This window comes from Diadema antillarum, unplaced genomic scaffold (assembly GCF_040938485.1).
Source record: "Diadema antillarum isolate AM-2024a unplaced genomic scaffold, OU_Dant_1.0 seq00000235_RagTag, whole genome shotgun sequence".
NCBI classification, from domain to species: domain Eukaryota; kingdom Metazoa; phylum Echinodermata; class Echinoidea; order Diadematoida; family Diadematidae; genus Diadema; species Diadema antillarum.
Genome location: NW_027271284.1, coordinates 916,090 through 937,184, shown reverse-complemented (window position 1 = coordinate 937,184; position 21,095 = coordinate 916,090). Strand labels below are relative to the sequence as shown.

The 21,095-nt window shown below is 40.8% G+C and overlaps 1 protein-coding gene across 1 annotated transcript in view; it reads right to left on the bottom strand.

The window, feature by feature from the left end:
* Positions 1-2,458: 2,458 nt before the first annotated feature.
* LOC139729385 (E3 ubiquitin-protein ligase HERC2-like) overlaps positions 2,459-21,095 on the bottom strand; it is a 103,811-nt gene continuing 85,174 nt past the window's right edge. The window contains exons 58-75 of the mRNA XM_071640312.1: positions 20,249-20,801; positions 19,705-19,835; positions 19,191-19,316; positions 18,046-18,317; positions 17,212-17,410; positions 16,376-16,590; positions 15,761-15,938; positions 14,998-15,251; positions 14,170-14,309; positions 11,923-12,018; positions 11,017-11,315; positions 10,252-10,477; positions 9,524-9,718; positions 8,840-8,974; positions 6,894-7,062; positions 5,347-5,452; positions 4,498-4,710; positions 2,459-3,671 (exon numbers count right to left, since the gene is read on the bottom strand). Of these exons, the coding sequence (XP_071496413.1) occupies positions 3,402-3,671; positions 4,498-4,710; positions 5,347-5,452; positions 6,894-7,062; positions 8,840-8,974; positions 9,524-9,718; positions 10,252-10,477; positions 11,017-11,315; positions 11,923-12,018; positions 14,170-14,309; positions 14,998-15,251; positions 15,761-15,938; positions 16,376-16,590; positions 17,212-17,410; positions 18,046-18,317; positions 19,191-19,316; positions 19,705-19,835; positions 20,249-20,801 (3,777 nt within the window). The 3' untranslated portion in view covers positions 2,459-3,401. The remainder of the gene's footprint in view (positions 3,672-4,497; positions 4,711-5,346; positions 5,453-6,893; positions 7,063-8,839; positions 8,975-9,523; positions 9,719-10,251; positions 10,478-11,016; positions 11,316-11,922; positions 12,019-14,169; positions 14,310-14,997; positions 15,252-15,760; positions 15,939-16,375; positions 16,591-17,211; positions 17,411-18,045; positions 18,318-19,190; positions 19,317-19,704; positions 19,836-20,248; positions 20,802-21,095) is intronic.

Genomic DNA, 21,095 nt, shown 5'->3' with positions numbered 1-21,095 from the left:
CTGTTCTAGCAATCAAAATTGATGGTGTGTGCTCGAGGCAAATTACTGTTGTGAATGCTGCAAAAGGAATGCTACTGCAACAAGTTACTTCTGAAAAATGTGACATGTACCAAAACATATTCTCCTCATCTGTGCAAGCAAATGAGACAACACAAGCACTCTATTCCTACTAGCCTGGGAAAATTTGTAGACAATCATCTGTAGTAATTTACATGGAAAAATGACTTACAGCTAATAATTAGCATGAAGAAAAACAAACTAAGTGAGATGGAGAAAGGTTATTCATAGGAAACAAGAGGTCTATGACATTAGAATTAACGGTGAGGAAATAGCTAATATTTTGTATGTGTTGCTGTCTGAAAATGTACCGAAGACTTAAAATGGATTATCATGGCAGTTTTACATGAGGAATTGTTCAAATTCTGAATCCCCCCCCCCCCCAAAAAAAAGGGAGAAAAAAAAATAAGGCCTGGAGATCAAGGTATCTACGAAGTTTCATATTTCACACAATGAGTACAGAAAAACCACATTGTACACAATTTTGTTTTTCATATATTAGAGCAGCTATCATCAAGCCATTTTAATTCACACATATGCACACATATTAAACATTGCGATGGTATCTGCTTCAAGGTTACAATGTACAAATATTTTTCACAAAGTTCAATCATTTCTCAAAACAAGTACAACTCACTTCTGATACACATTAAATAGAGCCTGACAATTTTCTTTTCTTCTTTTTGATAATAGACTCTATTAAAATTGCTTCAAAACATGCGATCCTGGCAAAATGCACATTTTTACGCTACCTCAATTACACTTTTTCATTTCCCCAACAAGATTAACAAACTCGCAGATGACTCTGGCGATATTGAATATTATGAAAAACAAAACAAAACAATGATCAAATCTTCTGAATATATCTATATACATATTGTCTCATTACTTTGACACGTCATCTTACTATACTTTGTGTGCACTTCAGAGCGAAGCCAGTGAGTAAGGGGGGGGGGGGTGAAATAAATACATATCATTTCTCAATACATCTATGCACATGGAAAGGAATAGGGCCTCTCCTTCTTTAATTTCCTCCAATAACCTTCAAACATCTTTTTCATTACACACACACACACACACACACAAATCGTGGTACGGCAACAGTTTACCATATAAGACATTTTTACCGTTGACAATGATCAAAAAGATACAACTATGCAAATAGGGTAACTCCACAATATAGATAACAAAATTGTCAGCAGAAGTCAGGACGCACAAAGAAACATACCATAAACATTGGAAATATATTTAACGTCCAATGCTACAAATACAGATGTTGCTTTCGAGACTGCTTCACCCAAAAATCTTGCTTCCTCTACATTTCACCTCTTGACTATTAAAACTATTACGGGTGAACATGGATTAAAACTAGAACTGACAAGAATCTTGCCAACAGAGGAACAGCCCCCTCTAATTTCTGTACATTTTCCCTTTGAGGTACACACACTTAAAGAAAATAAAGAAACACAGCTTCTCTCAATATAATAATATCGATATTATGCACATTATTATGAAAATTCTCAATTGACTGAAAAACACTGTGGGTTACGTATAGCAAACATATCCTGCTCTTCAGGTACTTACAAGTCCATCATCTCAAACTACGTTGCAAAAATGATACCACTTTATGTCTGCATTATGACAACTTCACACATAGCTCATGGTATGACATTTGATTGAGACAAGGCAAATATGGACCTATCACTTTATAGTTTAACACACAAATAGTACATATTTGAATTTGCAACCAAAACATACAAAATATCCTCATATCTTCTAAATAACTGGCATCACAATGCCTGTGAACGTGTGCATGAACAAACCAGAGATATCAATGTAACTTTAATATACAAGAAACACATCTGTAATCATCAATATGAAACATTCCAAGTAAGCAGTTTGGCATATAGACTACAAACACTCCATTCACACAGACGCGTCACATTCTAAATTCTCTCAGTTGCTGAAATAATTTTCTGGCAACACAGAATTATGGTTTTTAATGGTGAAATATGTGTTATATATCTTCACAGATATCATAAACAGTATGTGCACCTCAAGTTCTTCTCAAGTAAAAGTTTACATTCTTTGTAAGTACCTACACATTGTCCTTGCAGTCACACGCCCACAAATCTTTGTCTTAAACATAGGCGAAATCACAGAAATGTCATCGGAAATATAAAACAATCTCTTTTCCAGCAGCAATCCTTGCACTTTCAGCAACAGACAATTATTGTGCATATGAGCATTACACATTTGATAATAACATACAAAATAAGTGAAATCTTGAAGGTATGACTTGTAACGACGTTTGAAGCCCCGATACAGCGATTACTGGAAAACATCTTGGAATCAACTACCATTATAGTTCCTGCCCTGCTCATGTCTATCTTTACAAAAGGATACAGCTCTGGAAATCACATGAGTAAAAGAAAATGTCTATGTAAATTATCTTTTTTCACAAAGTGCTGCCATATTACAATGTCTGCATAAATAGCCTTAAACGCTATAGTTTACAACAATTTTTGGTAGTTTTGCCGACTAGATACAGTCTGTCACATTCTCACATTGCTTTTGACTGCTTGATTAATCATCTACATGTATTAGACATTTTTGACAGCTTTCCCTACAACACGCTCACTAAAGCAAATCGACACTTGGGTGGGCTTCAGCATATTAGGCATTTACTCGAAACAGACGCAAGCAATCATCATCATTTCCAAACACCTAATACTAAGGTGTGGTTCTGTCAGCACAGAGCCATACATGTATGATCATAACACTGGCTGCCCCTAATGGGACTTAGAAACAGAATTAAGCTAATAACAACCTGAACTGCATCTCAAATGTGCAAGCGACTTTATCAAATTCTTTTTCTGTCAGCTGCATCACATCTGTCATGAACTTTGACTATCCTCAAGTCAAAAGACAGCCACGGAGAATGTGTCAACTACTGCAGATATGCACGTGCTCATTCAGTCCAGTATTTTTTTGACATCTTTCAACACAATAGCATGTGAATGTGCACGTAACCCAATCCATGCAGGAAATACAAAATATCATGGATATGTTGTATCTATCATAGGTGTTTCTCTAACATTGGCATAGAAAATTTTGAATGTCTACCATCTCATCGGCTACATGTCAATCAGGATTGTGTTTGCTACGTAGTAGGATATCTTCTAATCTAGGAACATCAGTGTTTTGGCTTTGTTACTTTCTTCCCTTCTTCCGGTCTCTGCACTTCAAACACAGCTGTGTCACCACCAGTAGTGCCGGTTTCGCGCCCCCATGGCAGGATGCTATCCCGCGTCCTCTCCCCGGAGGGGATGGAGGAAAGAGCATCACGACAGCTCCACCACCTCGGAGTCGAACTCGATGCTATCCAGCTCGTCCTCCTCGATGTCCTCCTCGGAGGACTCGCCCCCGGCGGCCTCGCCCGTCAGCGCGATGCGGGCGTAGTCGTCGGTGTCGATGGACTTGCAGAAGTAGATGGCGTACTTGAGCTTCTCGCGCAGCACCTCGCGGCAGGAGTAGCGGGGGAGCTTGAGAAGGAAGAAGCAGGTGTAGGACTCCGGCAGGAAGTTGTCGGGTGGGTTGTACTTGTCAAGAACCTGAGCAGTTCGTCACAGGAGGCAAGAATTACACAGGGAAGTGTTATGTGGTGCATCCACAAATCACAAAGATCTTGATTCTCAGGATTGAAAGTTCCTTAATATCTTTGAAATACAGACAGCAACCAGCACATGTAGTTACAGAATGTACAGTGACTGTGTCCAAGAGTCTATTTCATTAGTAATCAATACATGTAAATCTCCGCTTGACAAAATAGCGTTTACATCTTTTCAGAACTTGTGGGATTCTGATAAGTGGGCATATCACTTCCCTGCAAAGAAAGCCTCAACAGTTGTTTCATAAACTGAAATAATCAATATCATTGTAAAAGTGAAAAGTTTTGCGCAAGCAATTTTTCACGCTTGGTGGGGTAAGACGAATTTCATTTGTTTTTAATTCCACGGAATCAAAGCAGTAAATAGCGTTACATAAACAAGTAAAAATAGTCTTGGCTTTTACATTCGCGTTTCTGGTCGCACAAAAATTTCCACTTTTACCATATGACTCATCTCACAAACACTTGAGGGACTGCCAGTCTCTTTGTCATTTTGTGACACTTTCCCACCCTTGGACAAGCAGCAAAAGCTTTTAAAAATCAGACTAATTTCAGTCTCTATTTTCTTTCCCTATTAAAACTGGCGCCCAAAATGAGGTCAAAAAGAAATTCGCAAGTTTGCCTTTCAAATGAATCAAACTACATAAATCTGGCCCGTGAAAGCAAAGGCTAAGAGAATAGGGTGCATGTTTGCTTTTTATATGAATAAACAAAGGCACACCATCTCAAATGGAAAAGTATCAAAGAGACTTTGGTTGGGGGACACTGACCTGTAGAACAAAGTCTCGTCCGCGGAAGTCGGCGATGGTGCGCGGCAGGCGGGTGCGTCCCCAGACGAAGCGCAGAAAGAGGGAGCGCTCGTTGTTGGTGAAGTCCTCCATGATCTCCCAGAACCACGTAACCAGCGGGGCTGAGGCGTCAATCCCCTTGTAGGTTGCCACCGACTTCAGGAGGTCCAGGGGAATATCTGGGCTACCACAGACCTAACAGGCAGCAGGGAGAACACATTGTTTTTGTTTTATTTCTTTTTTTTCTCCTCCTTTTAAAAAAGAACATTGTCTTTTGATACAAAACATGACAGTTGATTTCAAAACATCAGTCAAATCACATGAAAGTAACTCTAAAAGAAAGAATGTCACAAAGATTATGAAAACAGAAAGAATTATGACAAATCTGGCCCTTTTCCCTTTCCTTTTTAGAAGTGTTTGACAGACACTCTCTGTAAGAGTATCAGACTTCATGGATAGTTCATCTCAGATGAACTGTTATTTTTTTTTACTCCATTTTTCCCATTCAATAATTTTATAATAATGATGTGTTTTCATGCATTTCGCAGCGATATATGTTCACTCTCCCATTGTACACAATATTTTCTCTTCCTCTTTTTTTTTTCCTTCAATCTACACATATCAAACATATGGATGACATGGGTGGTAGCCTTGGACAGTCTTATGGATATGTACTTCCAGGTCTGCTTCTCTCCTTTAAGTCTCTCATTTTCTTCCATTTTCTCAGTATTTTTTTGTTCTATTTTTTTCTCTCTCCATCTCATTATCTCCATCATTCTTCATGCATCTCTTCTCTCTCTCTACAAAGGTCATAAGGTCATGAGGTCATACCATAGTCTCCAGCTCAGACCCAGTGAAGAGGGAGAGGAGAGGCACTGGGATGACCCTTGCCATGCCCTCTCTCACCCAGTGGACTTGGTCATCAAATTCTGTCAACCTGTTCAAAAAACATGAACAAAGAGATAATGTGATATCAAAAAAACAAAAAAAACCCAACAAAAAAACAAAAACAAAAACAAAAACACAAGCACACACACGCACGCGCGCACACACACACACACACACATACGCGTCTATGGTGGAAATCGAGGGCATGTTTTACCCTCCAGAATTTTACCACATAACCGAGGACCTGTGTGTAAGTAGGAATCTGGTTAACCGCAGACTCATTCGTATATTACCCTACAACTGAGGACTTATTACAGTGATGTTAATCGCGGACCTACAAACATGTACCCCTAAATGCAAAAGCAGACCGTTTGGAATGGTCTGCAAACCGAGGACATATTCGGTTCGCTGGGTGTCCTTGGTTTAAATGTAAAGTGCATGTGTATGTCCTCGTTTTTCACCAAGGGTAAGTGCACACACACACACACACATAGATCCACAAGACAGCAGAAAACAGCGGATCTCTATACTTGAAGATACATCGTACAACATGCATTGGACCACATGGTACAACTGTAGTTACTTGGTGTAGTCAAAGCTGACATGAAGAGATGAAAATAAAAAACAGGGGAACTTTTTATGATGAAGACCTAAAAACCATGACAATTTTCTGTACATCAGGGCAAAAAAAAAAAAAACAACAACAACAATGATAAAACAAACAAAACCCCCAGAGATATCATATATAAAGAGAAAAACAAAGATACAGTGTACATGAAGATTTGAGACCTGCAAATTCACCTTGTTATGAGAGGGCTTTGTTACATTCCACCTCTTTATAGAGAGGAGAGGTTCTACTGTCAGAGGAAAGGAGTGAAGAGAGTGTCATATACAAGACGGAATATATGCCAAAAGTGGAAAAATAATTTTTAAAGGGACATTCCAGACGATTTTCATAATTTCACATCATGTAGTACATAAATCGACAACTCCATGTATAGATTTGTGGAATTTATTGTGGTTCTTGAGCAGAGAGACAATACTTTGAAAAACCTTAAACAAATTACACTGAACAAGGATGATGACATAGGAGGTTCACGTATTTCAGAAATGTAGCAGTGTAATTCCATTGCAATACCGCTTGCTTGCGAGTTCACCTGTATACAATCTATGCATGCCTTCTTCTATTGTTCTGCTTCCTTGAGCCCCAACTTGTACATTCTTATTGTGACTCTGCCATGTCATCATCCTTGTTCATTGCAATTTGTTCTAAATTTTGAAAATATTCTTATTCTTCATCCCAATTATCACAAATTCTGAAACTCTGCCCTCAGTATAACTAATTTATAGTTGTTCAAATGTATAAATCTGAAAATCATCCGGAGGTTTCCTTTAATGGCGGACAGGTTACCACCTCTCCAAACATGCAGTAACCTTGAACTAAACTGTTGCTCAATGACCAAATAATTCGTCTTGAAATGAAACCTCACCTGTAGTTGAGGGCAGCACGGACGTATTCGTTCCTGTTCTCCACCGTGATCCTGGAGTACTTGGTGTTGAGGGGTATGTCCTGGCCCGTGGCACTCGGTGTGCTGTACGGCATGTCCATCTGACTGAAGGCTTCAGCCTCTGACTCCATGTCACGGATACACATCAGGCCTGGATTTCAAGAAAGAGGGACAAATGGAAAGGGGAAAAAAAAAAGACAAACACACAAAAAATAAGATAGAATGTTTGTTTAAAAATATATCAGAGAAAACAAAAATGTTGTCATTCCATCGAAAAAAAAAAAAGAACCTTGACAAAAAACATCAAGAGATGCCCAGGCTGATACTTGGTGTGGGTATTTCCAAATACTGGGATATCAAGGCCCAATAACTGAATGAACAAGGAAAAGTAGAAATTACGCGGTGCGTAATGTATGTCCCCGCCGGAAGTAGCATTTAGTAGCAAAATGTACAATACAGGTAAAAAGATCAAGGTCAAAGGTCAAAGAAGTCAAAGGTCAAAATTCTATGTAGAAGTTTTGAAGCCCTCACCTAGTGCCATCACATAAAGCAACCGGAATCGAAATCGGGTTAGAAATGGCGAAGGAGTAGCATTTTGTAGCCAATGTACAATATAGGTAAAAAATCAAGGTCAAAGGTCAAAGAAGTCAAAGGTCAAAGAAGTCAAAGGTCAAAATTCTGTGTAGAAGTTTTGAAGCCCTCACCTAGTGCCATCACATAAAGCAAATGGAATCGAAATCGGGTTAGAAATGGCGAAGGAGTAGCATTTGGTAGCAAAATGTACAATACAGGTCAAAAATCAAGGTCAGAGGTCAAAGAAGTCCAAGGTCAAAATTCTGTGTAGAAGTTTTAAAGCCCTCACCTAGTGCCATCACTTAAAGCAAACGGAATTGAAATCGGGTTACAAATGGCGAAGGAGTAGCATTTTGTAGCAAAATGTACAATATAGGTCAAAAATCAAGGTCAAAGGTCAAAGAAGTCAAAGGTCAAAATTCTGTGTAGAAGTTTTGAAGCCCTCACCTAGTGCCATCACATAAAGCAAACGGAATCAAAATCGGGTTACAAATGGCGAAGGAGTAGCATTTTGTAGCAAAATGTACAATATAGGTCAAAAATCAAGGTCAAAGGTCAAAGGTCAAAGAAGTCAAAGGTCAAAATTCTGTGTAGAAGTTTTGAAGCCCTCACCTAGTGCCATCATATAAAGCAAACGGAATCAAAATCGGGTTAGAAATGGCGAAGGAGTAGCATTTTGAAGCAAAATGTACAATATAGGTCAAAGGTCAAGGTCAAAGGTCACAACTGAAATTCTGTATAGAAGTTTCAAAGCTCCCATGTAGTGCTATCATATAAAGCAAACAGAATCAAAATCGGGTTAAAAATGGCGAAGGAGTAGCATTTTGAACATTTTGATCACACACGGACGCACGGACGGACAGACGGACACACGGACACACACACGTACGGAGCCCGTTTCATAGTCCCCTGCTCGGACGATTATCAAGTCCCTCTGGCATCAAATGCAGGGCTGGATCAACAGTCATCAGATTAAAGGTGAACTTTATCATCATCATCATCATAAAAAGTGGGCATTTTGTTCTCCAGTCATGATCAGTCAAGCTTTAATCAAAGTGATACTAAGAGCATTTTACATGAAGGTTTAATGAAAGGGTTTGACCTTTTGCTGTCTTTTCTTTCAGGATTCACACAAAAAGTAGTGAATATAGTGTGATCCAATGACTGTTTGTTTGTTGTTTCTGGGGGGATTCAAACAGAAAGGTAGTTTACTGTTATTTGGGTTTTTTTTATCAAGGATGCACACAGAAATGTAATGGATATAATGTGATTCAAATGATTTATTGTCTTGTTTTCAGGGATTCACTCAGAAAAGCAGAGGGTATAGTGTGATTCCAGTGATTCTAATATCTCACCAGCAACGTAGTCCTTGTCCACTTCTGTGATGTCAGCTACAGTGAGAGGCATGCCAGCCAGTTGCTTCCACACTGGTTCAGCCAGTGAGAGGCTGAGGGGACTGCCTGTCCTGATGGCTATTCCCATCAGAATGCCTGCAACCATTGAAATAAAAACAAACACACTGAAAGGGCATTGCAGACAATTTATATAATTTCACATCAGGTAGTACATATATCGGTAGTGCCATGTACAGGTCTGTGGAGTTCATTGTGGTCCTTGAGCAGATAAACCAATACTCTGAAAAACAAGGATGACAACAAAGGAGGCTCACAAATTCCAGTAATGTAGCAATGTGAATTCTACCACGATATCACTTGCTTATTACAAGTCCCCTGCGTAGAATTCATGCATGCTTTCTCCTTTTATTCAATCATGCATTCTTATGTGAAACTGCGATGTCATCATCCTCATTCATTGTGATTTGTTATTAGTTTTAAAAACATTCATATTCCTCATTCCAATCACTATAAATTCTGAAACTCTGTACTCAGTATGGCCAATTTATAGATCTTCAAATACAAAAGTCTGCAAATCATTCAGAGGTCTCCTTCAATCAAAGGGGGGAGCACTATGATTAGAATCACACGGCCCTGGTAAGAGGAATGGCCAATTTGAGGAGTATGACCTGACTGCCCACTCACCGAGGAACTTGAACATGCTCTGGTGGGCGGGAGACCTGGCCAGGGGGTTGAGTAGGAAGCAGTCCCGGTTGGCCCCGGCCTCGTCCCGCCCGTTGGGGGTCAGCACCAGGAGCGGGACAGAGCCGTTCTGCAACTCGTCGCACATCTCGGCGATAGATTCGCTGTAGCCACCCCCGCAGTCGTCTACACTCTCCCCTGTGACAAACAAAAAGTTGCAAGTTGGAATGTTTGCTCTTCTAAAAAGTTTCACTAATATGAAGCTCAAGTTGATGACAGATTTCTTTCAAATCCACATCAGCCTTAACACTGTGACAGTCCTTTATTTTGATACTAATTTAGAGTAATTTCAGACTGAGACTTGACATGAAATACTGCAAGTTATCCATCTAGCTGGGCCATCACAGTCACTTTATCACGACAAACATTGATTACAGAAGGAAATGTGATATTTAGCTAATTATTGTCTTTAAATATCATCCACAAAAACGCTGAATTACGAATTACAGCAATTACAGATTTTCTGATCATATCTCGAGCAATGTGTAACCAGAAGTAGTAGTCCCAAGTAGTTGAGGTCCTTTTCATTAGTAAGGTAAATTTTGAATTGAAGCTTATGTCACTAATGTAAAATAAATAAACTCAGTCAAATCAAACCATAGTGTATGGCAAAGTAACAAGTGCAACTGCAAAACAGAACAAAGGGAAGGGGGTAGGGAGAGGAAACTGACCTATGAATTTGACCTTCCAAACGCGGTGCGGGAGAAGGAGGCTGTCCGAACCGAACTGGCTCAGCTTGGAGCAGGCCTGGCCAAAGACTGACTTGGTGCCGTCAGCCCCCGCCAGGCCACCCTTGCTCCGCGACCTCTTGACCTGGATGCGGTTCAGCTCAATGACGGGCCCGTGTTGGCGGTCGCGCACCATGGTCGCCTGGACAACCTTGCGGAACGCCGCTTCCTGCATATCAATCACATCACGAGAGAGTGAGACATATTTATTAAAAGCGTGCTCATAAGGTTAAACCTAATTTGAACAGCCATGCAGAATGTTAGGGTTACATTTGTATCTATAGGGCAACAATCATATCCACTCAAAAGCCTATCAAGAAACATACACCTAAGCAAAATACGATGAGACTGAGTCATTTCTCCAGCATATTGCCACAATTCGAATGTTTTCACCTACATTCACATAAATTCTCTTTGAATTATCTGTAACACATTTCCTCAAAATCATTAAGATGTTATAATTCTTTTACTATACAGTGCTAAATCAGTGGAGGTAGCTGTGTGAGCATTTGTCCATATTTTTGTGGCACATGTTTACATAACTTATATGCATTGATGTCATTGCTCTTTTATACTCCAGTGACAACACATGTATCCTTGTTCACCTTTATTAAAAGAGAGAAACAGAAAAGAGACAGAGAAAGAGAAAGAGAATGAATGATAGACTGGAGGAGAGATCTTGAAGTAAGACTGCTCCCTCATCCTCACCTTGCCGGAGGACACCAGCAGGCCTCGGAGGGCATCGATTCCCACCAGGATGCCCATCCCGGCGGCGGACGAGGTGTCCGGCTTGTCCCGCATGTCAAACATGGGGATGGAGGGGCAGAAGAGCTCAGAGAAGTGGTGTAGGAGGACCAGGCGGTTCCGGACCACGGGGATGGGGACGTCCTTGAGCAGGTTGTACTCCATGGGCACGGTCTGCGGAAGTCGGCCGGCGTGCAGTGGCTTGCTGGTTGACCAGGCGACGGTGTGGGCGGAGCCGCAGGCCACGTTGGTGATCTTCTTGTCTGGGTGATTCAAAGTGGGCGAGAGTGTGAGATTCAAGAGTCAATGAAAGGAAGAAGGGGTAAGCTCATTGGCAACACAGTCTGAAGCAGTAAATTGGCCATAATTGTCAGACAGCGTTCATATGGATTTCAACCAGAAATAAATGGTGTAAAGTACCCATCTTCATTTGTACACACATTTATAAAGTGCTTTATCAAGGAGTACCTTGATACAATCTATGCTGGTAACACAGGATGCGAACAATGTGGATGAAGTTAGGTCAACCCATCCTTACTAGGACATAAAAAGAGTCATTACAGAAACTCCTTCATATAGGAGTAGTGTATCACCATCAAACACAAAAGAAAATCTATGACAAGGAGTTTAGATATTTATCACGAGTAACTGAAGGTTACAATTTCATAATCATTTCAACCCCCTCCCCTACCCTCCCCCCTTCAAAAAGGGGGATTTTAAATAAGACTTCAGAGCATTCTAAATAAAAACAAAACTTTGAGACTGAGTAAACTCAGCTGAACCATAAAATGTGAGAGTGATTGAATGGCAAAGATTTCACCAAGTTTCCGCTCCCTGCCTAAAGTATGGTGCTACACTGTCTCGGCCTACCTTGTAGCGCAGTGACTATCCTGGGTCTTTGGATTGCATTGGTCGTCCCGTCGCCCAGCTGACCCTCGTCGTTATCTCCCCACGTGTACACTTCTCCTAGTGGTAATCGCAGTGAGTGAGGTGGGGGAAAACACAAAAGATGAATGACTACATACAAAGTTCCAGTCAAGTCTACATGATACGATATGTTGCATGTGGCAGAATATGGCATTTTCAGCTCTCTTTACAATTACACAATCTTTGCCAAGTATAATCAATGAATACAGATATGATATGAGGTATATTTGAGTCTACATGCTGTAATATGTTACTTGTGGCAAAACATGTCACTTTCAGCTCAATCTACAACTAAACTAGAAATGTCGCATATAGCGACTGGTATGCCTCCGCCATAATGCATGATTCTCCTAATAGGTCTATAGTACATGTGGACAATGTGTGATTACATTTTCACAAAATTGGCAAAATATTAAAATGACATGTTTGTCACAAATGTATTGAATGTTTACCTTCCTTGACCTATGTTTAATTGGATGAATAGGAGAGCATGTACTTGGGGATTTAAGAACTTTAACTTGACTTTGACCATTTCATAAGTTTATGCACTGAGTAATTTTCAAGGTATGGAGAAAAAGCGCAATTTCTGTATTGAACAGTAATTTGTTATCATTTTCATCTGGCCTTTGATTTATAAGAGAAGCACTGTCAGGCAGAACATACATAAATTCAGCATGTACTAAGTTTCAAGGTAACTTGAGCCACTTCCGAGATATGGAGAAAAAAGTAAGTTCAGCACTTTCACTTGATCTTTGACCTTTTGACCTTTGACCTTCTTGGCAAAAAAAAAAATCCCAGAGAATCTCTATTGGGTTAGACATGCATACATCAAGTTTAAAAAAAAAAAAACATCCTGCTGGCATTGCATAAATATAAGGAAAAAAGTAAGATTTTGAAGTATTGCCCTTGACCTTTGACCCCTGACCTTTGACCCCATGAACCCTAAATTCCCTAGATAACCACTGCCAGTCAGTAGATGCATATACACTATGTTCCATGAAGATACCTTGAACAATTTCCAAGATACAGAGAAAAAAGTGAAATTTTAACATTTTACTTGACCTTTTGACCTTTGACCTCATGACCCCAAACTTTCACCAGAGAATCTTAATTGGGTAGTACATGTATACACTAAGTTTCAAGAAAATATCTTCAGGCATTGCATAGATATTGGGGAAATTATAAAATTTTAAACATTTGACCTTGACCTTTTGACCTTTGACCTTGAGCATGTGCACCCAAAAGTTGATAGGCACAACTTCACCCCCTAATACACATACATGCCAAGTTTCATTAGGATACCTCAAAAGGTTTTGGTAGTTACCCTGTCCACAAAATTCATTACGGACGGACGGAAGGACGGACGGACGGAAGGACGGACAGACGGACGGACGGACGGAAGGACGGACGGACGGACGGACGGACGGACGGACGGACAACCCAAAAACATAATGCCTCCGGCACCACTTCGTGGCGGAGGCATAACAATCTTGCCAAATATAATCAATGAGCATTAGCTGAAAAACAGACTGTATTGATTTTCTAACAAAGACTTAGCAACTTCTACTATCACTCTATGATATACATCCTTTAAAGGGATAGTACAGTATTGGTGGAGATGTGAATTGGGCTTTTAACTTTTTGCGAGATACCAAGAAAGCACTTATGATATAGTACAGAGCACACCATTTTAAGAGGAATTCAAAGTTTATTTGTTTATTCGGGTTTTTTGTTTATTTGTTTATTCGGGTTTGGAATGATTGAAACATCCAAAAACAAAGCGATCGTAATAAAGTGTGGGTCCCACACTTTATTAGAATCGCTCTTCTTGGATATCTCAGCCATTTGAAAACCAATTTTCATCAAATAAACGTTGAATTCGTCATGGAATTACATGCTCTTTCATATTTCTCAAGAGGTTTCTCATTATCTCACCAAAAAATGTTAGAAACCTGAAATTAGGTCTCAACCAAAACTGTACGATCCCTTTAATGTGCATTTATCATGACAAAATAATTTCCTCTATTTCATCATCAATGAGGCTTAACCTGTCCTTCTACAATGTATTCACCAAGAAGGTAGTTTCCATTAAAAAGGGAGTAAAATTTAATGTGTCGAGTAAAAGTGGGTAAAGAAAATCAAGATAAATCATTTCACATCCGATTTATAACTAGGAGGTATGTATCTTACCTTGATCACTGCAAGCAACACAGTGGAGAGAGCCAGTTGCTATGGAGATAATCTTTTTGCCTTGCAGGGCAGCTACCTTACGGGGGCGTCGTACGTGATCGTCCGATCCGTGACCCAACCGGTGGTAGTCGCCTTTGCCCCTGAAAAGGAACAAATAAATGAAATCACTGTCAGCTCGGCAATAATTCAATACCGCATTCACATACTTGGGGGTAGTTGTATCAGCCACATGAGGCTCTTGTCCAAAGGGACTTTTCATATCTCGCTTATGAATGATATTCATGAAAGCCCATGTCACAATTTCTGACACACAGTATGATCATATCCTTCTCTGCCAATGCTTATGTTCCAATACTTCCCTTCAGGGAAGTAGATATAGCATTTCCATCACAACACATATTTCAGAGTATCTTCTTTCCACAAGAATGTGTATCTTGTTGTATCAATGTGTCCACATGTCAAAATTAGAACTGAATATTACATTTTCACATACCACACTGATCTGTACAATGCCCATGCTTCATATTCAAGTGTTTATTTCTTTTCCTGAAATTCACACCTTTCAGCCAATCTTCTCATCAAAGTTATGACACAAGAATGCTGACATTTTTCTTTTTGACATAAAGTTCAAAACCCTATCATATGTACATAGACAATGACTAACAAATTCTGGATTCTTTGTAGGAATAGAAAAGCATGCAGGTGGGGAGAAAGTTCCATTTCTGTATCACTTCAGAAAGTAAATGTTAATGTACAAGTCCTCCCTGTCAAATATCGTGTCCCCCCCCCCCCCCCCCCCCACCGAAAAAAAACGTCCAGCCTACTCACCAGGTGTAGACACAGCCAGATTTGGTCAGGGCAATAGAAAACTGGGATCCGCACTCCACCTTGCAGACGCCGATGTTGGCGAGGGCGTCGATCTTTTGCGGCACCTTGCAGCCGTCGCTGCCGCCCCGCCCCAGCTTGCCGTAGTCCCCGTCCCCCCAGGACCAGACGTTGTCGTCGTCCGTGATGCATAGCGTCTGCGAGTCGCCACTGCCGCATGCAACGTCAGTGACGCGGTAGCTCTTCAGGGCATCAACCTGGTGCCATGAACATGAGTTTTAGGTCAATATATTGTGCAACTCATCAATATGCATGATGAGATGGACATTGAGAGACAAGAATTACTGAGCACACATTAGAGACTGTTGCAAGTTTGATTGCGAATAAAGAGCAAAACAAAAACACGCTCTCCTTCAGCATTTTTTCTAATTGGTGGCTCTGCATACGTAGCCTGTTAAGTGATGAGGATTCGTAATGCCAATGTTGCTTTTTATTTTCAGGAATTGTACGAAAAACTTGAACATCTACTAACTACTCTGGAATAAAGTGCATCAATAGACTGATCTCCAACCAAATTCAAGTTTGAGAACCTGATAGCTGACTACTGAGTGATATCATTGATATCACTGATTATTGAATATGATTATCTCAGGGCTAGCATATGAAGCCAACATTTTTTCACTTTCCAAGCACTGAAACTTAGCCTCACTTGTTGTGCTCAACAGGTATATACAATATAAGAAACCTGTAATGCACCAAAACTTACAAATTTGGGTCGGAGCTGGTCTTCACTGTCCCCGTGACCCAGGCGCCCGTAGCGACCTTTGCCCCACGTGTAAAGTTCACCACTAGAAGTGATGCAAGCACTATGCGCTCCACCGCAGGCGATGTCAATGACCTCCTTGCCACGCAGGCTCTCAATGACTCTTGGTCTGTCGCATTGCCTGCACAAAAAAAATAAAACAGTGGAAAAGATTTGCGTAAAGGTTTCCCTGGACACATCAGGTTTCTGCAACAAATGAAATACACACTTGTAAGATTTCTGTCTATAGCAGAAACCCTAGAGATACTAATTCTCATATTCTGTAGGTCAACTAAACTGTAACAGTTTCAAGTTGAGGTCAACATGTGATTTTACATCACTATTTACTTGTCATCTTTTCTTTTTGCCATTAGGACATGCCACATACTAGTTTACGTCCACATCTCATGTAGCAAGGCACTTGAGTGAATGTGTTTTGTATTTCCCATTTGCACACGTACTCCCCCACGGTAACACACACAGAGCTATGAGTTGGCAATATGCTCAAAGCTTGTGCCTCAGGCATCGTGATTCCTCATCAAATCCCAACAGCACATTCCAAAGGGATGTTGTACTTACGTTCTGTTGCCATGGCCCAGCTTCCCGTCCTCTCCCTCGCCCCAGGAGTACACCTCTCCCTCCACAGAGAGAGCTAGGGCGTGCTTGCCTCCCGAGTTGACGGCGACTTTCTTGATGTGTACGTGTTGGATGGACTCCAGGAGGGTGGGCGTGGACACAGAATCTGTTCCTCCGATGCCAAGCCGACCGCTAGCTCCATATCCCGTTGCATACAGCTGGGGGCAAAGAACCAGGATAGGAAATTCTGTTAAGATCTCAATCCATCAATTTCATTTATAATTTACATAGGCTCTTGTAAGTTGTTTTGTTGAGTTTATCTTTTAATCTCTGATGATTAGACATGAGTCACTCATAACCATTTGTCTAGAATCATCTGCAATCACCGTACATTGTTTTATGATGAGGGGGGTAGCTTCAAAAGTACAATGTTCAATTAAGATCATGCTCTTGCAAGAACAATCTTTTGTGCAAGCAATACATGCTTGTGATGTTACGGGGAATTCAGAGAAGAAACTTTGGAAAGAATGGAACATCAGGCAAAAGCATGGCATCAATTCATATGGGTCCGTTTATATCGTTCTTTCACAATATACACAATTCATCAGCAGTTTGTGCAATGTGACCGTAGTTAACAACTAATACAAAATGCAATTGCTGCTGTCACATCTGCACATATGAATCATAATTATCTCATCATTTAGAGAGACCTGCATCCCCGTGTGCTAAAAGTGAATGAACAACTGGTATGCAACAAACTAGATATGAAAGAATAGAGTGTATACGATAATTAAATCTGAATGCTGCGATTTGGCGTAGCACACTACATATTTCTTCACCTTGCCATCAGCAGTCACAGCAAACAGAGTCTGCTCCCCTCCGACAATCTGGATGGGTCGCAGTGCAGTCAGGGACTCAATGGCGGTAGGCACCTTCACCTTTGCCCCCTCAATGCCCCCCAGTTGACCTCGGTGGTTGTGACCCCAGCCATAGATGGTGCCACTCCCTCCCCAGGAAAGAGTCCAGTCGTCTGGCCGTCTGCAAAAAACAAAAGGAAATGATAAAACACAAATTATGAAATGAAAACAAAATAGAAATACATGTATGTACAATTACGACGAGTGTAGAACATTTATTTTGTGGTTTCAAACTCAACAAAGAAGTTGAATTTGATTTTATACAAAGACTTTATCTTTTTATTTCAGCGAGTTGTTGTTCAAAAATGCAGCTTGTCTCAAGTTTTGAATGGTGGATGACAATCATTAAATGCATTTTTCCATGTTTGCAACTCACATGATTTTTATCTTTTTATATCCTCAAAAAAAAAACCCCAACAATTCTCTATATGCTTGTATTTATCCATCTTAAATGATAACCATAAGTTCTTATGCCATCATCATCATAATTACAATCTGTATAATAATCATCCTTATGATCATCATTTATAAAAATGACATCCACAACACCACTGCTTTCATTCATAAGTGTTAGAAGGCAACAGTCACTATCCAAACTGACAAAATTACAATATCGCCATATAAAAATATCCCCACAGAATCAACACTATCTGCATGAAGTCTTGTAACTGTCAACATTCTGACCTATAGTCTTGTTGTTGTGCAGCAAAGATTGAAACCATTTTCAAAACTTTCATATTTGGAGGGCTCCCTCACCTGTTCATCCACAGCAGAATCTGCTCGTCCTGCTCCCGCTTGAAGACATGGTGGTCTTCGTGTTCCCGTGACAACTCCTCCCAGTCGGCGCTGATCTGCGTCACCTTCTTCAGCACCTCCTCCGCGAAGGTCTTGTGGAGCGGGGCGCGGTTCTCCAGCGACTCGGAGACCCGCGCCGCCATGCAGTAGCGCCGGAACCAGGCCCAGCGGTGGGACTCGGCACAACACGAGAGCGAGTCGAGCTGGAGGTCACAGGCCAGGGCTACCAGAACCTTTGTTGCCATCGGGGTAAAAAGAAAGTTAAATCAGTCCTCAAATATGGTGGGCTGGAACACACAAAGTGAAGGTTTACTCAACTGTAATAACAACATTTCAAATTTCAAATAAGTGAACTCGGCTGTATTCCACCATTCCATTTTTCAATTCAAATCAATTTGTTTCTTCAACATGCAAAAAAAGAGTTAACAAATTCTTTATACTTGGAGGAATTCTCAAGACGAACATTATCAATCCCTGTCCACGTAATATCTCATCATAAGATAATCAAGATACATAGAAACTGACAACTGTATGAACATCAGAGTTAACAAACTTTGCAGAACCCTAGAATCCTCAATAAATCTGTCATCACATAATATCTGTACAAGCAACTCTAAATTGTCCACAAACTACCATGTGTATTGCACGAACGCTCAAAATCATGTTATCTTACAACTGTTCACATGTTGTCATCAATGCGATGCAAACATCATATCAAGTCATGAGCTCTACTTGAGACCAAATACTCTCTGTGAAGTTGGAATTTAGCACTAATTCAGACATTTTTTTTTTCTTCACCAAAACTGTTATCATGACAAGCAAATGAATACTTCCATGAAAGACTGCAACATATCACACACATGTTCTTGATACAATGGAAGAGCTTGAAGGAGAAGTACAGTCAATGTTGAAGTTACTTCAATAAGTAAAATACAAATACCCAGAACAGCGAAAAAAAAAAAGATCATCGAAATGAGACTAATATAAGGATGGTCAAGTACATTTTGAATTTCATGTTTTCATGAGAAACTGATTTCGCTGTTAATCGTTTATAAAATAATGCTGTAAGGTGATGAGGTGCTGTCATCATATAAAAGTTCACTGACCTTGAAGAAGGGGCTGTGCAGGAGGTGTTTGCCGCCCCTCACGATGGGGTCTTCATACTCATACTGCCTCTGGAGGGCCTCGGGGAGACCCTTCACCAATGCAGCCAGGGCTGTACCGCTGAAATCCTGTCACGATTAAAACACACACGCACAGACACATAAACAAATGAGACTTACAATTGTGTTAATACAGTATATACAATAATAATGATAATAATAATAATAATGTTAATACAATAAAATGAAGAAAAGTAGAATGAAGTGGAGGCTACATTGCTTTCCGTGTTAACTTCATCTGCTGAAGTTCTCAAGTGTTTCCTTCCAAATATTTGGTGAACACTTTCTTTGATGCCATCATGTGATATTTTCATGAAAAAGATTTGATTAAAACTACAGAGGTATTCAATCTGTAGAGGGATTACTACAATGATTAACAGCAAATGCATAGAATACAATCCCTTGCTGGACTACTATGCAGGCCTACAAATGAGGAGAAAATAAATTGTAGACTCACCCCAAATTGTGATGAGCTGTCAGACTGCGACTCATGCTGGCCCAGGATAGCATCAACATTCAGGTGACCCTTGTACTCTGTGGCTATCAGCTTCCGCAAACGCTGAAGGGCCCACATCCTCTGCGCAGCAGCTATTTTTGGGGGGACAATGATGAAGGGGAAGAAAAAAAAAATTGTACAAGTAATCAACTCATTGCAATACGCCAGTTCAGAGTTACATTCTGCTCATGAGCAGATAAAGGTCATCTGAGAAGAATGACATAATGAGAAACAGAGTTAAAATGAGCAATGTCACGGACAGCGCCTGCAGTGAAAACATCTATAGACATTCAAGGGAGTTTGCTAACATAAAACCAAGTTGGATTATGTAAGTGGGTGAAATCTCATTTTACGACTGACTCATTTAAACCATCACTAACTGGTCTATTCATGATATTAGAGTGGACTACCTGGTATAAACAAGGAATTTACATTATTACATTTGATGATGTGAATTTCAAAAGATGTGTGTTTTATGTCAGTGATGGATGGAGTAATAACTCACCCAGTGTGCTAAGTTGGGCGCAAGCAGCCAGGGCAGCCGCCAGCCTCGGCATGATCTTCTTGTCAGTGCTGGCCTCTAGCCTGAAATCCAGCAGGCAGGTCACGAGGTCAATCGACGGCTGTGACAGGATGGCCCGGTCAGACAGCAGGTGTTTGGGAGCAGCAGCCGGCATGATGGGGAAGACGGTCATCCGCCATCCCCAGCCGTTGACCGAACCGTCGCTGGTGAACTTCCACTTGAGCTCGTCGCCGGCGATGCGCAGCTCTGCCGACCAGTCAGACCACTCGCGTCCCGAGCGCACCGACACGGTGCGACCCGCCCCGTCCATGACAGTCAGGGGGTCGTGCCTGCGCTCCGTCGAGCACTGCCGGTCGAACTCCACCCGCAGCGCCTCGGCACCGGGGATGCGGACGTTGCCAGTCAGCGTGGTGTCATCGGCATAGGGGTGGGAGCTCTCCTGGACGACTGGTTGCATGGCCGAGTGACCAGCCTTGGTGTCCGCTGCTACGTCTTCAAGCTCAGTCACACACAGCTCAAGCAGCATGTCAGCAACCTGGAATATTCAGAAAGAACACAATATAAATTTCCCATTGAACCAGTCCTCTTGCACAGCTTCTTCTAGTTTTCAATATGTCAAACAGTAATGTATATCATGCAATGGACCATTTTATGGGAGTGAAAACAGAAAATACTGGCTGTACATGTATTTAAATGCTACAGACTGAGGAGCTATTTCAAAGTTACTTTGATGAAATAAAACAGGCATTCTCTTTCTTTTCATGTTGCCAGATGAGTAGAAATGAAACATCTGCCTTCTTTGCAAACTGAGACATCATGCTATTAAAGT